The sequence below is a fragment of the Mirounga leonina genome, unplaced genomic scaffold, assembly GCF_011800145.1.
Source record: "Mirounga leonina isolate KUSES-001 unplaced genomic scaffold, KU_Mleo_1.0 Mir_224, whole genome shotgun sequence".
NCBI classification, from domain to species: Eukaryota; Metazoa; Chordata; class Mammalia; order Carnivora; family Phocidae; genus Mirounga; species Mirounga leonina.
In genome coordinates, this window is record NW_023270615.1 from 21,298,109 (window position 1) to 21,315,198 (window position 17,090).

The 17,090-nt window shown below is 40.1% G+C and overlaps 1 protein-coding gene across 4 annotated transcripts in view; it reads right to left on the bottom strand.

The window, feature by feature from the left end:
• Positions 1-1,491: 1,491 nt before the first annotated feature.
• Positions 1,492-17,090, bottom strand: part of MFSD14B (major facilitator superfamily domain containing 14B) — a 76,039-nt gene continuing 60,440 nt past the window's right edge. For 3 of the 4 annotated variants that reach the window (XM_035029283.1, XM_035029284.1, XM_035029285.1), the window contains 7 exons: positions 13,740-13,958; positions 11,949-12,062; positions 8,930-9,001; positions 7,236-7,348; positions 5,587-5,684; positions 3,858-4,000; positions 1,492-3,205 (listed from right to left, as the gene is read on the bottom strand). In XM_035029283.1, the coding sequence (XP_034885174.1) occupies positions 2,954-3,205; positions 3,858-4,000; positions 5,587-5,684; positions 7,236-7,348; positions 8,930-9,001; positions 11,949-12,062; positions 13,740-13,958 (1,011 nt within the window). In that variant the 3' untranslated portion in view covers positions 1,492-2,953. Of the gene's footprint in view, positions 3,206-3,857; positions 4,001-5,586; positions 5,685-7,235; positions 7,349-8,929; positions 9,002-11,948; positions 12,063-13,739; positions 13,959-13,987; positions 15,223-17,090 lie in introns of those variants that run through there. The other variant, XM_035029286.1, reaches the window with a different exon arrangement.

Consider the following 17,090-nt stretch of genomic DNA (forward strand, 5'->3'; position numbering starts at 1 on the left):
AGTATGTAATATATGCAATATATACAAAATATGTGTTGTTACTGATAAGGCTTCCAGTTAAGAGTAGGGTATCAGTAATTCAGTTTTTGGTGAGTCAAGTTACATGTGGATTTTCAACTGCATAGGGACTTGACACCCTTACCCTTGATGTTATTCAACTGTACTTTAATGCTCAGTAGAAAAGTTAGGGGAAAATGATAGCAACCTGTGGAAGATCCACATCCTTTAGTAAATGCAGATCTGGGTCACGGGAGAGGTGCTGGTGAGGATCAGAAGCTCAAGTAAGGTATGTTGAGGGTGCCAGTTACTGTCTCTTAGTTCCAACCTGTCCTTTACTTGGCATACCTGTTCTCCTTTGTCAGCTGGCTCTGTGTTAGCTGATGAAGGATGCTAGATAAAAACTGCATACTGAAGAAGAGGAGGGACTGACTGACTTCTTCCTGTCTTCTAATTTCTCACAGCTTCATTCTGATGACGCTTCATGCTGGCAGTGGCGGTTCTTCCCGAGAGTAGCAGCCAAACCCAGTTTGCAGTTTTTTCCAGCACAGGCAGAACCAGGTACACTGTCAGCCCCAGCCATCACCCCACAGAACTCGCTTCCTAGCCTAGAAATTCCAGCACTGGCCAGGTGGCAGCCCTTCTGTAAGGCTCTGGTTTAATAATTCAGTGGTGAACACTGTTCTCTCAGCCTATTGTGGAGATAGTCCTAACAGCTGTGCAACCTCGTGAATAAATTAAAAACCACTAAATTGTAAATAGTTAAAATGATAGATTTTATCCCAGTTTTGACATTTGTTATACTGGGTAAAGAAACTGCAATTTTGGTAAGCAATAGTAAAGATGTCACGAGAGCATTCTTTAAAAATTGTGGCAAAATATACACATAACCTGAGTTGACCATTTTTAGTTCAGTGGCACTGAGTACATTCATACTTTTATGGAACCATCCTCACCACATCCATTTGCAAAACTGAAACTCTACCCATTAAACAGTAATTCCCCCTTACCCTTTCCTAGTTCTGGCATCCACTATTCTACTTTCTGTCTCAATTTGACTAAAGTGGAACCACACTGTGTATGTCCTTTTGTGACTGGCTTACTTCACTTATCATGTCTTGAAAACTCATCCATGTTGTGGTGTGAGTCAGAATTTCCTTCCTTCCCTAGGCTGAGGATTTCCTTGTATGTAAATGCCGTATTTCCTATATCCATTCAGTCAACAGCAGACACTCGGGTTGCTTCCACCTTTTGGCTATTGTGAAGAATGCCAATAACTGGGTGTACAAATATGTGTCCCTGTTTTTTTATTTTAGATGAAAAAGCTACGATACGTTTTTGAAGGGAGTGTGTTAAAAATCAAAATTTTTGAAAATATACCTCTTTTTTGCCTTAGCTTAATTAAGGATTAAGAATTTAGTTGATACCCACCCAAGAGAACCCAAAAAGATCAATGGTACTATTTGCTTTAAAGAAACACAAAAGACATAAAGGTATCCATTGCAAATTTATTATGCATTAGGAAGCTTAACTTAAAAACCAACAGCATAGTAAAAAGATATGTTATCTCTGTTCATAGCAGAACAGGTTTCAAAATATATTTTCTTTTAAATGTATTCAGTCAGTACACAATCCTTTTTATAAAAGTTGTATATATATTTTTCTTTCAACACCTTCATTACATTTTTAAATACAAGATTTACACAGCACCCCATCAAAAAAAATTTAAAACTCCTTACAAATATCTACATATATTTCATACCTATAAAACTTTCAGAGGAGTGCTCTGTTAAAGGTGGGTGGGGCCTAGTTAATGGTAGATTTATTGGTGCAGGAAAATACGTATAAATCTGTAAAGTTTTCTTTCCATAGAACATCTCGAAAAATTAGCAAGACACTTATTGTGAAACTGAGCTTCCTAAACCACATTTTAGAAAACAATCTGATGTGCATATTCCCATGAAATTCAAAAGTCAGATAAACAGATGGAAATAAAGACCCGACTAAAAACCGATGCATACAATAGAGCAGTTAAGGCAGGAGTGAGATGAACGAGAAAAACTGAGAAGACAGAAGATGCAGCAAGGAGCAGATGGTAATAATGTGTTCTAGGAGTCTGAACTTGGATATAAACTCCACTGGTATCCAGTCACTAATTCTCATCCTCACTTAGGAATATTTGTATTACTGAAAACTTTCTTAGAAGCTCCCTTCAAATTCTGTGTTGCTACTCGAATACTTGATGTGCATTTTTCTTCTGTAAAATCACCTGGGATCTGACCAAAACACCAGGTCCAGCGATCTGAGTTGCCAGTTCTTCATAATTTAAAATTTTAAGAAAACTTTCCTTTTATCTAAATAAAGGTTATCACTGATTATTAATGTCCAGAGGTACATTAATTTGCTGAATTTCATTCTAGCCAAGAACAGGAAGTAGAGACCTTTGAACAAAGGCAATAGATCCCTGATACTGAGTGACTCTTGGGGCGGCCACTCATGAACACCCGTGGGCTAAGCGGGCACAGATCAGAGAAACAGGAAGGAAGAAAATAAGCAGGGACTTTTTACCTCAGATCTTGTCAGAGATGGCAGTCCACTCCCACCCTGCACCTTCCACTGAAAAGGAGATGGAAAAACTGCTATCACTCTTCCTCCAGAGTTATTCAAGGAAAGCCATCTTTCTGTTTGCGTTTCAAAGTTTGGACTCCAGATGACTTTGAGAGTTGCAAAATTTGCAGGAAAGTACTTTGAATATTGTTCTAATAGGCCACAAAAAGAAGGAAAGGAATAGGAGCGGGGTGGGGGGGGCGGCGTGGAGGGATGGAGAGGGTCACTCCTCAAACCTGGCCCTGAAGGGTGCCACTAGCATCTCCCTTCCAGCACCATGAAGTCTCCGTGTGGCGTGGCTCCCACGGCGCTCAGAGGAGGCATCGGCAGAATTCCCCTTTCTGCCAGTTCACAGCTCAGTGCACTGATTCCCAGACTCCTCGAAGGAAGAGAGCTCCCAGATGCTGCTGTCTTGCAGCAGTGGCTCAATGTCCTCATCACTGGCCCGCTCTGGGGTGTTGGTCAGGCTGCCGCTGATGCTGTTGCTGTGTTTTTGAAGCCCACTGCCTTTACGGTATTCAGGGATGAATAAGGCAACCAGGAAAGACATGAGAACTATACATGCCCCAAATAAAAACGGTGGGCCTGGGATGACAGCTCCCTGAGGGGCATGGGAAACAAATGGAGACAAAGGATTCGGTTAGTCTTCAATCCAAAATTAGCCCTGGACTCCCCCAGACCATCAAAAAGTAAATCATTTTCTCATAAGCGAATGTTTCATTAAGTATCAAGGCAAATTCCCATAGAGCCTGTGTTTGGAATATGACAGAGGGCAACTAATCATTGTTCTTTGCACCACTTTTCAACAGCTTTTAAGTGGCAGTTGTGGGTCTCCAGTCCCCATCCTGTGACCTCGCACTATGTTCATGAACACTAAGGACAATTTTATACAGAAATTTACACTGAAGGAACGACTGAAGAAATATGTAGTAGAAAAAGCACTCTAGCTCCATTTCTAGCAGGAATCTAGGTCATTTCGCATTTTATTTGGCCTTTGCCGGGCTTCACCAGAGGACGGGATTCTGATCAGAGTACTTGTGTAGGTAAAAATGGACTCTGAACAAAATTAAGACAGAGCTTTTTGCAGAAGATACTACATCACTGAACTGATCCTTCCTCAATCCCAGGAAGCACTGAACATAGCACATACAATAGAAACATCACATGAACAAGAACATTCTCCAAATTTAAGTTCAGATTCTGCTCTCATCAGACATATGGTTGTTATAAAACTAGACTTATCACCAAATTACCTGCAGGGCAGCATTGTCAGAATTCAATTCTGGTTCCAACTCAGTCAGTTCCACATGGAACATGTAGAATATGAAGCCATACAGTGCTGGTCCCAGGCCATTACACAGCCCTCTTATTCCAGTTATGATCCCCTGGGCAACTCCTACATGAGAATAGAGAGAAGGGAGCCAGTCTTCTCAGAAAAGCATCTCGAGATTAGGGACTTAACAGTATTTTCCTACAAACTGTGATCCACTGCTCAGCTGGACTAAGTATGAGTAGTCTGTGCTAAGGGAAGTAGATTAGGGACTTCGCCCATCATAGTTCCATTCGGTGCACAAATATATTACTGGTTTTACTATGTCCTGTTAATGTCCTAACTCTCCCCCCTAAGATCTATAAGGAGATGAAATGACAGTGATGTTTGTGAAATCTCTTTTGGGGCTGAATTCCCCCCCGTAACAGCTAGATCCTTCCTATAAATGGGGAATAAAAAATGAAAAAAACTCTAATATTCTCCATTTATAGGCAGTTTCCACTTTTCTATGGAATGAGATTTTCCTCCTCTACTCATCTAATGGTCCTTTTACAGGAAAAATCTGCCCTGTCTCCTGGAGCCCTGTGTGTGAGTCCATAGCAGTCCCAAAGTTGTGTACTCGCGGCACATTCACACAGACACTGCTCCTCATGGTGACCTGCACTGAAAAATCCCAGAAGTACCAACTTCTAGATATCTCTGGTTTCTAACGTGGCAGATAAAATATTAGCTTGAATCATATGAAAATGGATGTTTCCACAAGTCAAAATTGTTCAAATATGATTCAACTTAATGTGTTCCAGTAATGTTGTACGCTGACATTTAGAAACCTCTGTATTAGAACATACAAGCATAATAAGAGCCAAAGAGAATTCATGTCATGAAAGGCCAGATGGTGCCTGTCAGACGTCAAGGCAGTGCCCACAGCTGTCTCACTTCTTCAGACATAACACCTCCCCAAGGACACATAGCCAAGGGAAACAGGGTGACACAGAATCTGTCGTCTTCAAGTGACACTTTAAAAATGGGTATGAATAAGATGGCTAATTTCTGATGTGGAAAAGTAGGTGCAATGAATTAATCTTTTCCAGTCCAGTTTTTGTTAGAACTTTTAAAAAGGCTCTAGTGAATTTAAAAGATTTTCCTTCTAAAATTCACTACTTCCTGCCTACTTTAGGTGAGCCATTAACAGATGGAGAAGGAAAGGATTAATTCTGGCAGTGGGAACTGCCTGACAGAAGCCAGAGGTTCATGATGAGTCTAGACGGTAGAGCGCTATTCTCCACATGGTCGTCTCCATTTTGTTTCCAAAGTATACATATTTACTTATTTATCCCCTCAAAAAATCATTTCCTAATTTAAGCTAATGGACTTTGATTCCAAATTAAAGAAATTTCAGTAATTATGGTGATTAAATAAAGAACTCATTGCTTTACTAACCAGTCTTTCCTAATTTGACATACATCTGTTAAAATGATTCTGGTGGTAAAAGACTCAAAACTGAAGAGAGAAAATGGATAGTTTTGGTTTTGTTTTTTGTTTTTATTTTGGATAGTTCTATTTCTAATCCTTAGTATTCTGAAAGTCCAGAAGCAGGAGGGAAAAGAGAAAGCTGTAATTGCTGAGAAGGGACCACATGGCTATCACCTGCTCCATGACCTGGAGTATATCTTAGCTAAAGGAGGAAAACAGGAAGGGGACAGTGACCTCACCTTGCTGATCTGACTCCGCGTTCCGAGAGACAAGGGCGCTGACTGCTGGAAATGTGATGCTGGACATGGCGGCCACCGTCCCTGCTGCCCACATCATCCTGCAATGACAAGAGCGACTGCAGTCAGGTGGCAGGCCAGCCCTAAGGAGCTTACCGTTCAGAGTACAATCTGACAGAATCACAAAAAGCTTTCTGTTAGGTTGTATTTATTTTTCCCTCTTTAAAAAATGGTTTTTTGTTTTTGTTTTTTTTTTAAACCTGGAAGGTCCTACATCATACTGTTAATAATGATTACTTCACAGCTGGGAAGATTTCATTATTTTATGTTACCTCCTTCGAAATCCGTTCTTCCTCCTTGTTTGCCCATTACCATCTTTAAGATGTATAAGCTCAATGAAGTTCAAAAGGATTTGTTTCTATAAACACCACATCTTCCTCACTGATTTTCCACTTTTCTCTCTGTGTTTCTCACCTTCACACTGCCCTCGGGCTGCTCAGTTTGCCACCCCTCAAGCAAGTGTCATGTGCCACCAACGGAAACAACAGAGACCTGAAGTTCAGGGTCACTACAAAAGAAACTAGAGTGTGAGCAAAGTGAGGCCCTAATCAGGCTGAAAACCTGTTTGGCCAGACTTTCCTTGGGGAGGCTAATGTGCACGTCCTTACTGAAAAGAAAAACCCCTGCATGTCAACAAAATCTTTGAAACATAGCACAGGTCTGACCGAATCAGCTATTGAACCAAAGTTCACAGGACCGGAATCTTCAAGAACAAGAAGAATCAACCATTGAACCACTGACCACATTTCTAGCTCCTCTAAGCATGTGTAAAGTGAGGATCAATTCTCGTATGTAAAACAGAGATAGAAAATCTGGTATTTGGTAAGCAGGCACATGTATTTCCTCTTAACTCCTCAGGGCTTATTTTGAACTTCCTTCCTGTTTGTGGGCATCTAATGTGCTAGCAGTAATAACTGCCTCAGGGCACACATGGTTTTGGAGATCTCTGTGTTTGTCTAACTCAGATGCTTTATGTTACAAAGGTTAGGTCACTACCCAAAGTCACTCAGCTGATTATGGCAGTGAACCCCATCATAACCAGTCATTTTTTCTTCTTGTGGACTATGTGAGGTCACTAAAAATTGACAAATGTGGGCGCCTGGGTGGCTCAGTTGGTTAAGCGACTGTCTTCAGCTCAGGTCATGATCCTGGAGTCCCGGGATCGAGTCCCATGTCGGGCTCCCTGCTCAGCAGGGAGTCTGCTTCTCTCTCTGACCCTCCCCCCTCTCATGCTCTCTATCTCATTCTCTCTCTCAAATAAATAAATAAAATCTTTAAAAAAAAAAATAAATAAAAAATAAAAATTGACAAATGTGTTTAAAAAGCAGACATAAAACTTTCTTGAGGCGTTGGAGGACGCACACACATCCAATTAAATAAGAACTTCACCGATGAGGCAAAGGCAATTTAACAAAAATCTGAAAGTACTTACCAACTCCATCCTTCCCCACATTAAGTCTGAACATCCTTTTTGAAATACTGAGTACACCAAACCAGCAAAATAATCCTTCCTTCACATCACATTCAACCAACTCAAGTTCTAAAAGATGCTTCCGTCTATTACTTTATGAGGATTCAAAGGAGAGGCTTACCAGGCCTGAGATCCAAAACCATACCAGGCTAACTGGAACATCTGGAAGCCCAAGCCTAGGAGGACAGTATTCTTATTCCCTAATGATCTCATCAAGATGGTAAGAAAGACGGTCTGTAAAAACAAAGGAGATAATCTTGAGAAACCATGTGAGTGCACAGATTCGATGCAAGCTTGATGAGGGGAGCCCATTTACAATGACCAGGGGCCTCTATGGGTACACAGCCTGGCCTGAGAGTGGGGAAGCCACGCAATACTGACGGAGCTTTCGAGTCGAGCTGTGGGGGTTCCAAGGCTAACCTGGGGCTCAGGGCCTTCAGAGCCCTCTCCAAAGCCTGTTTATCTAATGCTTTGCTAGCACTTTCCAAAGGTCGTCATAGCTGTTCACCCATTATCATGATTGAGAAGCACATGACGCAGACGCTTTGGAGAAATGCCAATCACTTAACCACCAGGGAAGAGCAAACCCCTGTTGAACATTTACAGACTATGTGGGATTCTGCTGGAAGTTACCGGTGTCAGAAAGTTGGACTAATATGAATTTGACTTTAACAGATATACAGTCTGTAAAGGCAGAGGATAAAAGATGAGTTCTGGCTAACTGACTAACCAGAGTTGCTATAAATGCAAACCAAAATCATGAGCAACTTGAAAGTTCAACATACTTTACATTCACTAAAAAGTTCGGTAAGAAAAAATAAAAGGCTTTTTTGCCTTGATGCAGTCCTTTGAGCCTTGTCAGTTCTAACGTTCGGGCAAAACCGTTTCAGAGCCTTCTTGTTTCTCCTTGAAGAGCACTCTGCTGGGCCCCATGCTATAAAGCAGCATGAAGCCGTCTGAGGGAGTAGCCTCTAGGCAGTCCCATGTGATACTGTGAGTGCACCCAGGCATGTCAGTGAGTTCATTTAAAGGTCATATACCCTGCCTTTTGTGGTCTTCTATTTATAATAGGTGGGGAAATGTTTAATGTTTACTCATTTCATATATTCTAATGCACTCATTACCACATCTCTTCAGTCCTGGGGATAGCAGGGTTGGGAACAGTTGCTGATTTCATTTCTGTTTCCCACTGCTAACTAAACTTTCCTCATTAACCAGGAGAGTGCTTCTTTATTTTAAGCTTATTTTGCAGTATATGGAGTTAGACTATTGGTGGTTGTAAAAGCAAATTGTTATTTGCTGAAATGACCAGTAGAGGTAACAGGTATCCTAAAAAGTACTGAAAAGCTGTATTAAATTCCTCCTAAATTACAATCTCAACATTCTATTAAAAATGATGCAGAAGTTCTGGGGTGCCTGGGTGGCTCAGTCAGTTGAGAATCCAGCTGTTGATTTTGGCTCAAGTCATGACTGGTGTCGTGAGATCGAGCCCTGTGTTGGGCTCTGAGCTCAGTGTGGAGTCTGTTAGAGATTCTCTCTGCCTCTGCCCACCCCACCCCCCACCCCGGGCTGCCTCTCTCTCTCTCAAAAAAAAAAAAAAAAAAAAGATGCTTCTGTAGACTGTATCCATGCCTGTTTACTGGGTCTGATATTGTACCACAGATATAAGAGATGTTACCATGGCAGGGGAGGAGGGGAGTACTGACAGAGGGGTGCCAGGGTTCCCTATGAACATTTATTTCTTTGCAGTTACTGTAAATCTAGTTATTTCCAAATAAAAATGATAAAGAAAAAAATGGATGAAATGACACTCACCTGAGCCACAATAGACAGAATTCCTACCATAGCTATGAATGCCGCAATCTTAACAGATCCAAAACCTATGACCTGTGGAAATGGAAAGAAAACGCTTTATAGATACTATAAAAAATAATCCCCATCTCCAACCCACCAAGAGACAAATACAACATCACCAAACACTAGAGAGAACATGAAGAAAATGATCTGACTTTTGGTACTACCAAGAGAATCTGCTCATTAGCCAAGTCAATGGCTGTCAACCTTGGCTGCACATTAAAATCATGTGGGCAACACAGAAAGGGAGGGGGGTAAGCAATGAAATGCTGTAACCCACTTGAGACTAATTAAATCAGACTCTCTGGGCCCAGGCACAGGCATATTTTAAAAAGCTTCCATGGTGATTCTAGAAGCAATTAAAGTGAGCTGGCAATAATTTCTAAGCCTCTCAACCTTAACAGAAGCTCTGAAAGGCCTAAAACTTTAGGTTTTAAATATCAAGTTTTTAAAAAGTCAAATATTTTTGCCCTCTATTGAAATCCTATAAAAATCAGGAAAAGGACTTAAACATTATTGTATGCATTCTATTCATTTAATAAATGAGTGTCTTGCTTCCAGTCACACAACTAGCTAATAATCTTTTTTTTTTTTAAGATTTTATTTATTTGAGAGAGAGAGAGAGACACAGCGAGAGAGAGCACAAGCAGGGTGAGTGGCAGCCCGATGCGGGGCTCGATCCCACCTGAGCCGAAGGCAGACGCTTAACGACTGAACCACCCAGGCACCCCTACAACTAGCTAATAAAAGAGCTAGAATCTCAGGTTCCCAAGTCAGTGATGCTGACAAATAAGCCTATTACTTGCTAATGAAACCCAACTAAAAAAAACTGGAACCTGAGAAGTAGCCTTATTTTTCAGCCTGTATTTGTAAATATAAATATAAACATAAACATATACATATTTAAAGCAGCTTTATCAAGAAAGAACTTGGGTATCCTACAATTCACCCATTAGAAGTATACAATTCGGTGGTTTGAGAATATTCACAGAGTTGGGCAACCATCACCACAGTCAATTGTAGAAAATGTCATCGCTCCTCAAAGAAACATGGTACCCCATCAGGAGTCCCACTCCTCCAGCCTGTTCCTCTGTTCAGCCAGTGATACACTTCCCTGTCTCTGCCTGTGTTTTTTCTGAGCCTTTCATATAAATGGAATCAAACAATATATGGTCCTGGATTCTTTCATTTAGCATGTTTTGAAAGGCTGTCCATGCTGCAGCAGGTACCAGCACTTTACTGCTTTTTATTGCCAAACAGTAACATCCTGCCATACAGATCATTTGTCAATACATTTCATCAGCTGCTTCTACTTTTTGGCTATTATAAATATTTGTATAAGTTTCTACATAGGGGCGCCTGGGTGGCTCAGTCGTTAGGCGTCTGCCTTCGGCTCAGGTCATGATCCCAGAGTCCCGGGATCGAGCCCCGCATCGGACTCCCTGCTCCGCGGGGAGCCTGCTTCTCCCTCTCCCACTCCCCCTGCTTGTGTTCCCTCTCTGTCTCTCTCTCTGTCAAATAAATAAATAAAATCTTTAAAAAAAAAAAAAGTTTCTACATAGACAATGTGTTTTCATTTCTCTTGGCTATTTACGTAGGAATAGATTTGCTGGAAACCCTAGTTTGAACACCTTGAGGGACTGCCGAACTCTCTTCCACCCCATTTTACATTCCCACCAGCCATGTGTGAGAGTTTGCATTTCTCCATAACTCTGTCTGTCTTTGATTACAGCCATCTTATTTAGCAGGTGTGAAGAAGTATCTCGTTTTGATTTGCATTTCCTTGATGGCTAATGTTAAGCATCTTTTCATGTGCTTCCTTGGACGGGTATCTATTCAATCTTTTTCTGAATTTTTTCAGTTCGGTTGTCTTTTTATTCTTCACTTACAAAAGTTAATACTTGATACAAGTTCCTTATCAGATATATGATTTACAAATACCAAATGCAATTTTAACTCAAATGTGTGGGTGTGAACTGCTCTTAAAAGCACAAATATAAAACAACAGAAAATGATTCTGATTTACTGTTAAGTGCTGGTGGTAGTGACATAAGCAATATGTATAGGAAAAGGTAGAAAAAGAAAATATCCGTAGTTGTTTTTTCTGAAGGAATGAGAGGATTTTTCACTTCCCTAAGCTTTCCCATTTTTCCTACATTAAATGTACAATTAATTTAATGCATAATTACAAATGCACATATAATTTTCTACATTAAACATGCTACCTCACCAGTCTTCCCACTAAATCTCCAGCATCTGCCCACCCCAAATGAGCAAAACGGAAAAAGGACTGGTTGAAAAACAGTTTTACTTATATGTCACCATATAAAATAGTAGTCTCACACTTTCAGGAAAACTGTGAGATTGGTGAATTTAACAAGTTTCAACTAAAGATATCTCCAGAAATAGAGGAATTTATCTTAGGAGGAGGCCTGCTCTGCCACGTGGAGTAAGCCCCTAGAAGGACTTACAGGGAAATCAGTAAAAGACCAGGGCAGGATTGCTATGGAAGGCACCTTGTGTCTCTGCAATCCCAGAGAACTGAAACAACAGTTGGAAAGGGAGCTTGTTCTTAAATTGCCTTAAGTCAACTGCTATGATTATTGCTTGTGAGCCCCCTTGAAGTCTACGGCAGCATTGAGTTATATGGCCTACTGAAGATGTCCCAGGTCAGGTCACATCAAACAAACCTGACCTCTCTCTGAAATTTAATGAAGATTTAAAACATTATGATAAACTTTGTTTATGCTAATTCTCAAGGAAATTTTTCCCAGATTAAACATTTTACAATATTTTAATATAACATCATATTATAGGTCCCCCGACTGCTAATTATACATCAGTGCCTATACTTACTATAACTAGAAGCAACTCCACACATTTTTTTTCTCTATATACCGTTTTCCCCACAATACTTTTTAAAAGATCCTAACCTTTGGTTTTCTTCATGTTCTAAACCTACTAGGCACACATTACCCACCTGTCTGAGATAGAGAAAAAAACTTGAATACTGTCCAGCTTCAGGAAGGTATGAAAGAAACACAGTGATGCAAATTAATAAGACGGTAGAATCTTTTCCAACTTTCTTCAGTGACTAGGAATAAGCAGAAAGAAACATGTAAAAAGCAGGCAACACTAAAGTCACTGATATTCCAGGATATTGGCTTCATTGTTTTGTTCTGTTAAGGTGAATTATAAAAGTTGAAGGGATTACAAAAGCAGGTAAACATTAACTCTATGGTTACAAGTCCTCTATGTTTAAAGTATTACAGCTTAAAACCAAAACAAGTTTCCCCCACAAATACTTGCTCATCTTTGTTAACCATACTGGTTCACATCCTATGAACAGACCCTGAAAAAACATTGTTCCAGAACCTTTTAAGAAAATCTCATCTCTCTCATTCATAATGTAACCCTTTTAAATCCATAAACAGTTCAGGGTTTTTACAATATATAAATTTACTATATTCTTTAAGATGTTAATAATATTCAATTTGCCTGTAAAACTGGTAGAGAAAGAAGTATGCTCGTCATGGGGTCAGTGACAAGATTCTCTGACCAGTAACTTTTGAATGTTACAACTTTGTCTGAAAGTCCTTCTTACATCCCTTTTTACACAGAATTGCTGAGAAGACCAAGAAGTGTGTGGTTTTCTAAGGACTGGAGAGTGCTTCAGTGCATTCTAGGGTCACCGTAATTGTAACCTTCATGTGTGAACAGCAAAAGCAGCTCATGTCTATGGGGACTGGCTGCACACCAGACACGAGACTAGTTAATTTACTGTAATCCCTGCAGTAGGCCTGAAAGAGTACACGGCAGCAGTCGGGAGTTTCCACACATAACTTGATCACTACATGACAAGAAAATGGGAGGCCTGACGGGCGCCCGGGTCCATTCTCTAAGTACCTCCTTCTCAATGTCTGACATCATGGCACAAACAAAACGAGCAGGGTCCGCAGGTCATGACCTGAGGGACCTTTTTAGAAAAGAATTTGATGAGTTATTTTTCTTTTACACATTTTTCCTAAAAAAGTAAACTTGGGTGTTTAAAAACAGCAATCAAATCTCTGGTTATTTTTTTCTGCACGTATTTTCTTCAAGAACAATTTCAAGTCAGATAAAGTGGGAAAAGGGGAGGGATAAGATTCTTCTTCTCAGTACTTTTTCTTAATAGAATCCTTCCAAAAAAAATTTTTAAATGCCAAAAATTTTAAAAAGTTACAGGAAACAAAGAATCCATTCAACTTGGAAAATACAAGTTCAAAGCCTCTGGTCAAAGTGGATATATATTAACAAACTAGAAAATAACTAGTCAGACCGAATCTATTCATCTTTTCTGAATTTAAGTGAATAAAATGAACAATTCAAGCGGCCACCTTCGTTTTGTTTACAAAAAAACCCCAAAAAACCATGCAATAAGAAAAAAACAACTTCCTTCCTACACCCTCATCAGGGATTAAGTGGACCTTTTTTCTCTCCTTCCTTAGGATACCTACCACACACTTGACTTAAAAATAAATTCTAGGGGTGCCTGGTGTCGGTTAAGTGTCTGACTCATGAGATTGAGCCCCAAGTTGAGCTCCACGCTGGGCATGGAACACGTAAGATTCTCTCACTTTCCCTCTGCCCATCCCTCTCTTCCTCCCTAATAAAAAAAATGAAAAAAGGAAAGAAATATAAATTCTATATATTCCTTGGTGCACAAACACCTTCAGGTCTTATGTGCAAATTTTTTTTTTTATTTTTACTGGAGAAAGAAATGGATATTTACCGCAAAAGGGTCTGCTTGTTTCCAAGAAATCTTAGCTCCCCAGGAAAGCGGTCTCATTTTCTCTGGCAGAGATTCTGGAACAGCCAATAAGATGAAGCAGATGTCCAGAAAAGCCACCACTGTGGCCACCAGCACAACAAGGCGGTCTCCATAACTGGCTGAAAGGTATGCTCCAATGGCTGGGCTGCTGACCAGACTGGCTGCAAAGGTGGCTGAGACCTGTGGAAAAGCACTCTCTCACCCTGGGTCCCATCCTCTACCACACGCACATGCAGAAAGCGCACACTCACTCACCCCACCTGCCGCAGGTGCACACCTATGTTCCTGCTTCTTACGCAGGGTCCCACAGATATGTACCTATAGCCATCCCTCCCTGGCTTTAAAGAAAACAAAAGGAACGTGTTGCACATACATTTTAAGAATGAAAGAGAAAGTCATTTCCTTTTAAGGACTTGTTCCCAAACTATGAACTAACTGCAGATATCCTGAAAAGCTACAAGAGTAAAAAAATATCTTATTAGAAATAAAAATTGAGAAAAACTTCCCCATGAATAAAACATACACACTTTAGTCTTCTTTAATTGGAAAACAGGGATGTGGGGAGAAAGGCATGAAAAAACAATGTCTGCAGGGCTAATGGTAAAACCTAAAAATTACTCAGGGACTGTGTTGATTTCATAGTCTAAAAACATGCACAGTTTTACCATTTTATTATTGGTGACCATTGCATTAGCACAGAGAAGGGAAAAAAAAAAATCCCTGATATTCTTAGAGAAAAAGCTGTAACAACAACAACAAAGATCTGTTGAGAGACCGTTGAAGCTTTTTACCTTGAGATCCCTGGGCTGTTACTTTCTGTCACTCCCCACCTCCATTCTATACCAGAGACACATTTGCACCTGAATCCATGTGGAGCCTCTTCACATGGTTTTCCTAATGTAGAGCGCCTCCTTTGTCTTGGAATGTAATCTGAATGTTCAGAAGCTTAAATGGACAGTCTCCAAATTATAACCAGATTGAATGCCAAAAATAGACTTATAAACTGGTTATCTAAACTTCCAATGGGTTTTAAAAGAAACCACTGAAATCATTACCTGTGCTCAAAATTATGACAACACCTGGTTAGCCAATGACATTCTTCCTTCACCCAGCACCCGCAAACGAATGTGAAAATACAATATACCTGATCTTAGTATTATACTAAAAATACTATAGAAGCCAAAAGTCCAATAACAACTGTCTGGGGGAGAAAAGGAGGCATAGAGAATTCCAACTTGGGGAACAGGAATGTCTTGGTTCAGTATTTACTAAGTACCCACTCTGTACCTGATGAAAAAGAAGACAGAGCTCCTGCCCTTCAGGTTTTTCCATATTATTTGAAAAGATCAAGGCAGTCACATAAGTCACATTATAAATGGCAGTGACATGCAGGCAGCTATGGGAGCACTGCCACAGGGTCCTCCAGCGCCTAACCACCTCATTTCTGCACAAAATGGGTCAATAAGTCATTCATTAGTAAGTTTTTCATTTCCTTAATCTTCACCACATTTCTGCATGTAAACAAGATTACTACTCAATGTACAAATAAACAGCAATAGAAAAGTTAAATAACTCAAGTTCATATGATAAGCAAAAATGAGAAGCCATTTTCTAATCTCGAAAATCATCTTTCCCACCAAAACGTACAGTTAGACTTACAGCTGCTTAATTTCAGCTGAAACTGGTTTTTATAATCCCACAGCATTCCAAGTCTAAAGGATCTAATAATCACTCGAGTTTAAAGAATTTATTTCATTATTTGTCAAAATGGCATTTCTAAATCTACCATCGTTAATTGTCTTCTAGCCAAATGGACATTTTATAAAATAAAAACTTTTCAATAACTCAAGATTCAGTCATTACAAACGATGGAATTAAATTTATTATTCCAGAACAATGATTTAATATATAAGAATACATTTGATACATGAGTTTTGAATGGAAAATGACTGCATTCTACTAAGCTCCCCCTCAGAAAATTTTGGAAGGGATACAGTAGCTACTTTGGATGTAGTGAGATTAATGCTCATTAATAAGTAATGCATGCACTCCAAACCATGGCAAACTTTTTAATTCATCTTTCCCATCCATGTGATGTACCCTGCAACACTGCTCTGAGAAAGAAGTGCTCTGTTTTCTAGTATTTCCATAATTTATTTGTAAACTGCTACAGAGAAAACCTGAAATTGGCATAGGCAGAAATCTTGATGAGAATTTTTCTTTTAAGCTTTCAAAACAGAGGTTAAGAAATGAGTTTAGGGGGCACCTGGATGGCTCAGTCGGTTAAGTGTCTGACTCTTGATTTCAGCTCAGGTCATGATCTCAGGGTGGTGGTATCGAGCCCTGCGTGGGGCTCCTTGCTCAGACGGGAGTCTGCTTCTCTCTCTCTCCCCCTCTCCCCCTCTCGTCCTCTCTCTCTCTAAAATAAAATAAATCTTAAAAAAAAAAAGAAAAAGAAATGAGTTTAGGACTTCAGAGTCTATGTATCTGAAGAGCTGAAAGCCCCATAAAATGACTTAGACAGCAGGGCAGATGTTCTTAGACACAGAGGGGCAGGCCTACCAGTCCTCCTAATGCAGCCCTGATTCGTTAGGTCCCTCAGCGCTCAGGACTCCCTCCTGCCATCAACCCCTCTGCTGCCGTGCACCTATATTTTTTTCCTCCCTAAGTGGGACACCGAACCAGGTAGAGCACTTGAGAGATCAGTTTCTTCAAATATGCGAAAAATAAACATAGAGATGTATTTCATAGTGAGAAACAGAATTTAGTGTGAAAACCTCTATGTAATAACAGTGAATATTCTGAGAGCCAATTTAATCATGTGGAATATGGAAATAAAAGTAAAAAGCTAGTTGCCAAGTTTCAAGTATCAGAAAGGGTGGAGAGCAGCCGCAGTTCCCTAAATTGTTCCATCCGATCAGTTTTGTTCCTCTCCAACAGCCGAGGCTCAATACTTGCTGGATGACTGAGTTTCTGGGATCTGTGACCCCATGAACTTCTATATAAAATGCAGTAACTTAAAACTCAGAGCCGCACTGTTGCTTAGTTTGCAAGTATTATCTTAGTATTTATCTAAATCCCTAATTCACCTCACGCTCAGCATGGCTCTGGTAAATAAATCTAAAGGTTGACTTCACCACCACAATCTCTCAGTGAACATTAACTCAGTTAATAGGACTATTCCTTGCTGCAGCCCTGAAAGAACTGCCACCTTCTTGGTGTAGTGGAGGAGTTTCATTAAGGAAGGAAGGTGTACATACTTTATACATTCTTTAACGGCTCTAAAACCCCAGCTAGACTTGATTGACAATC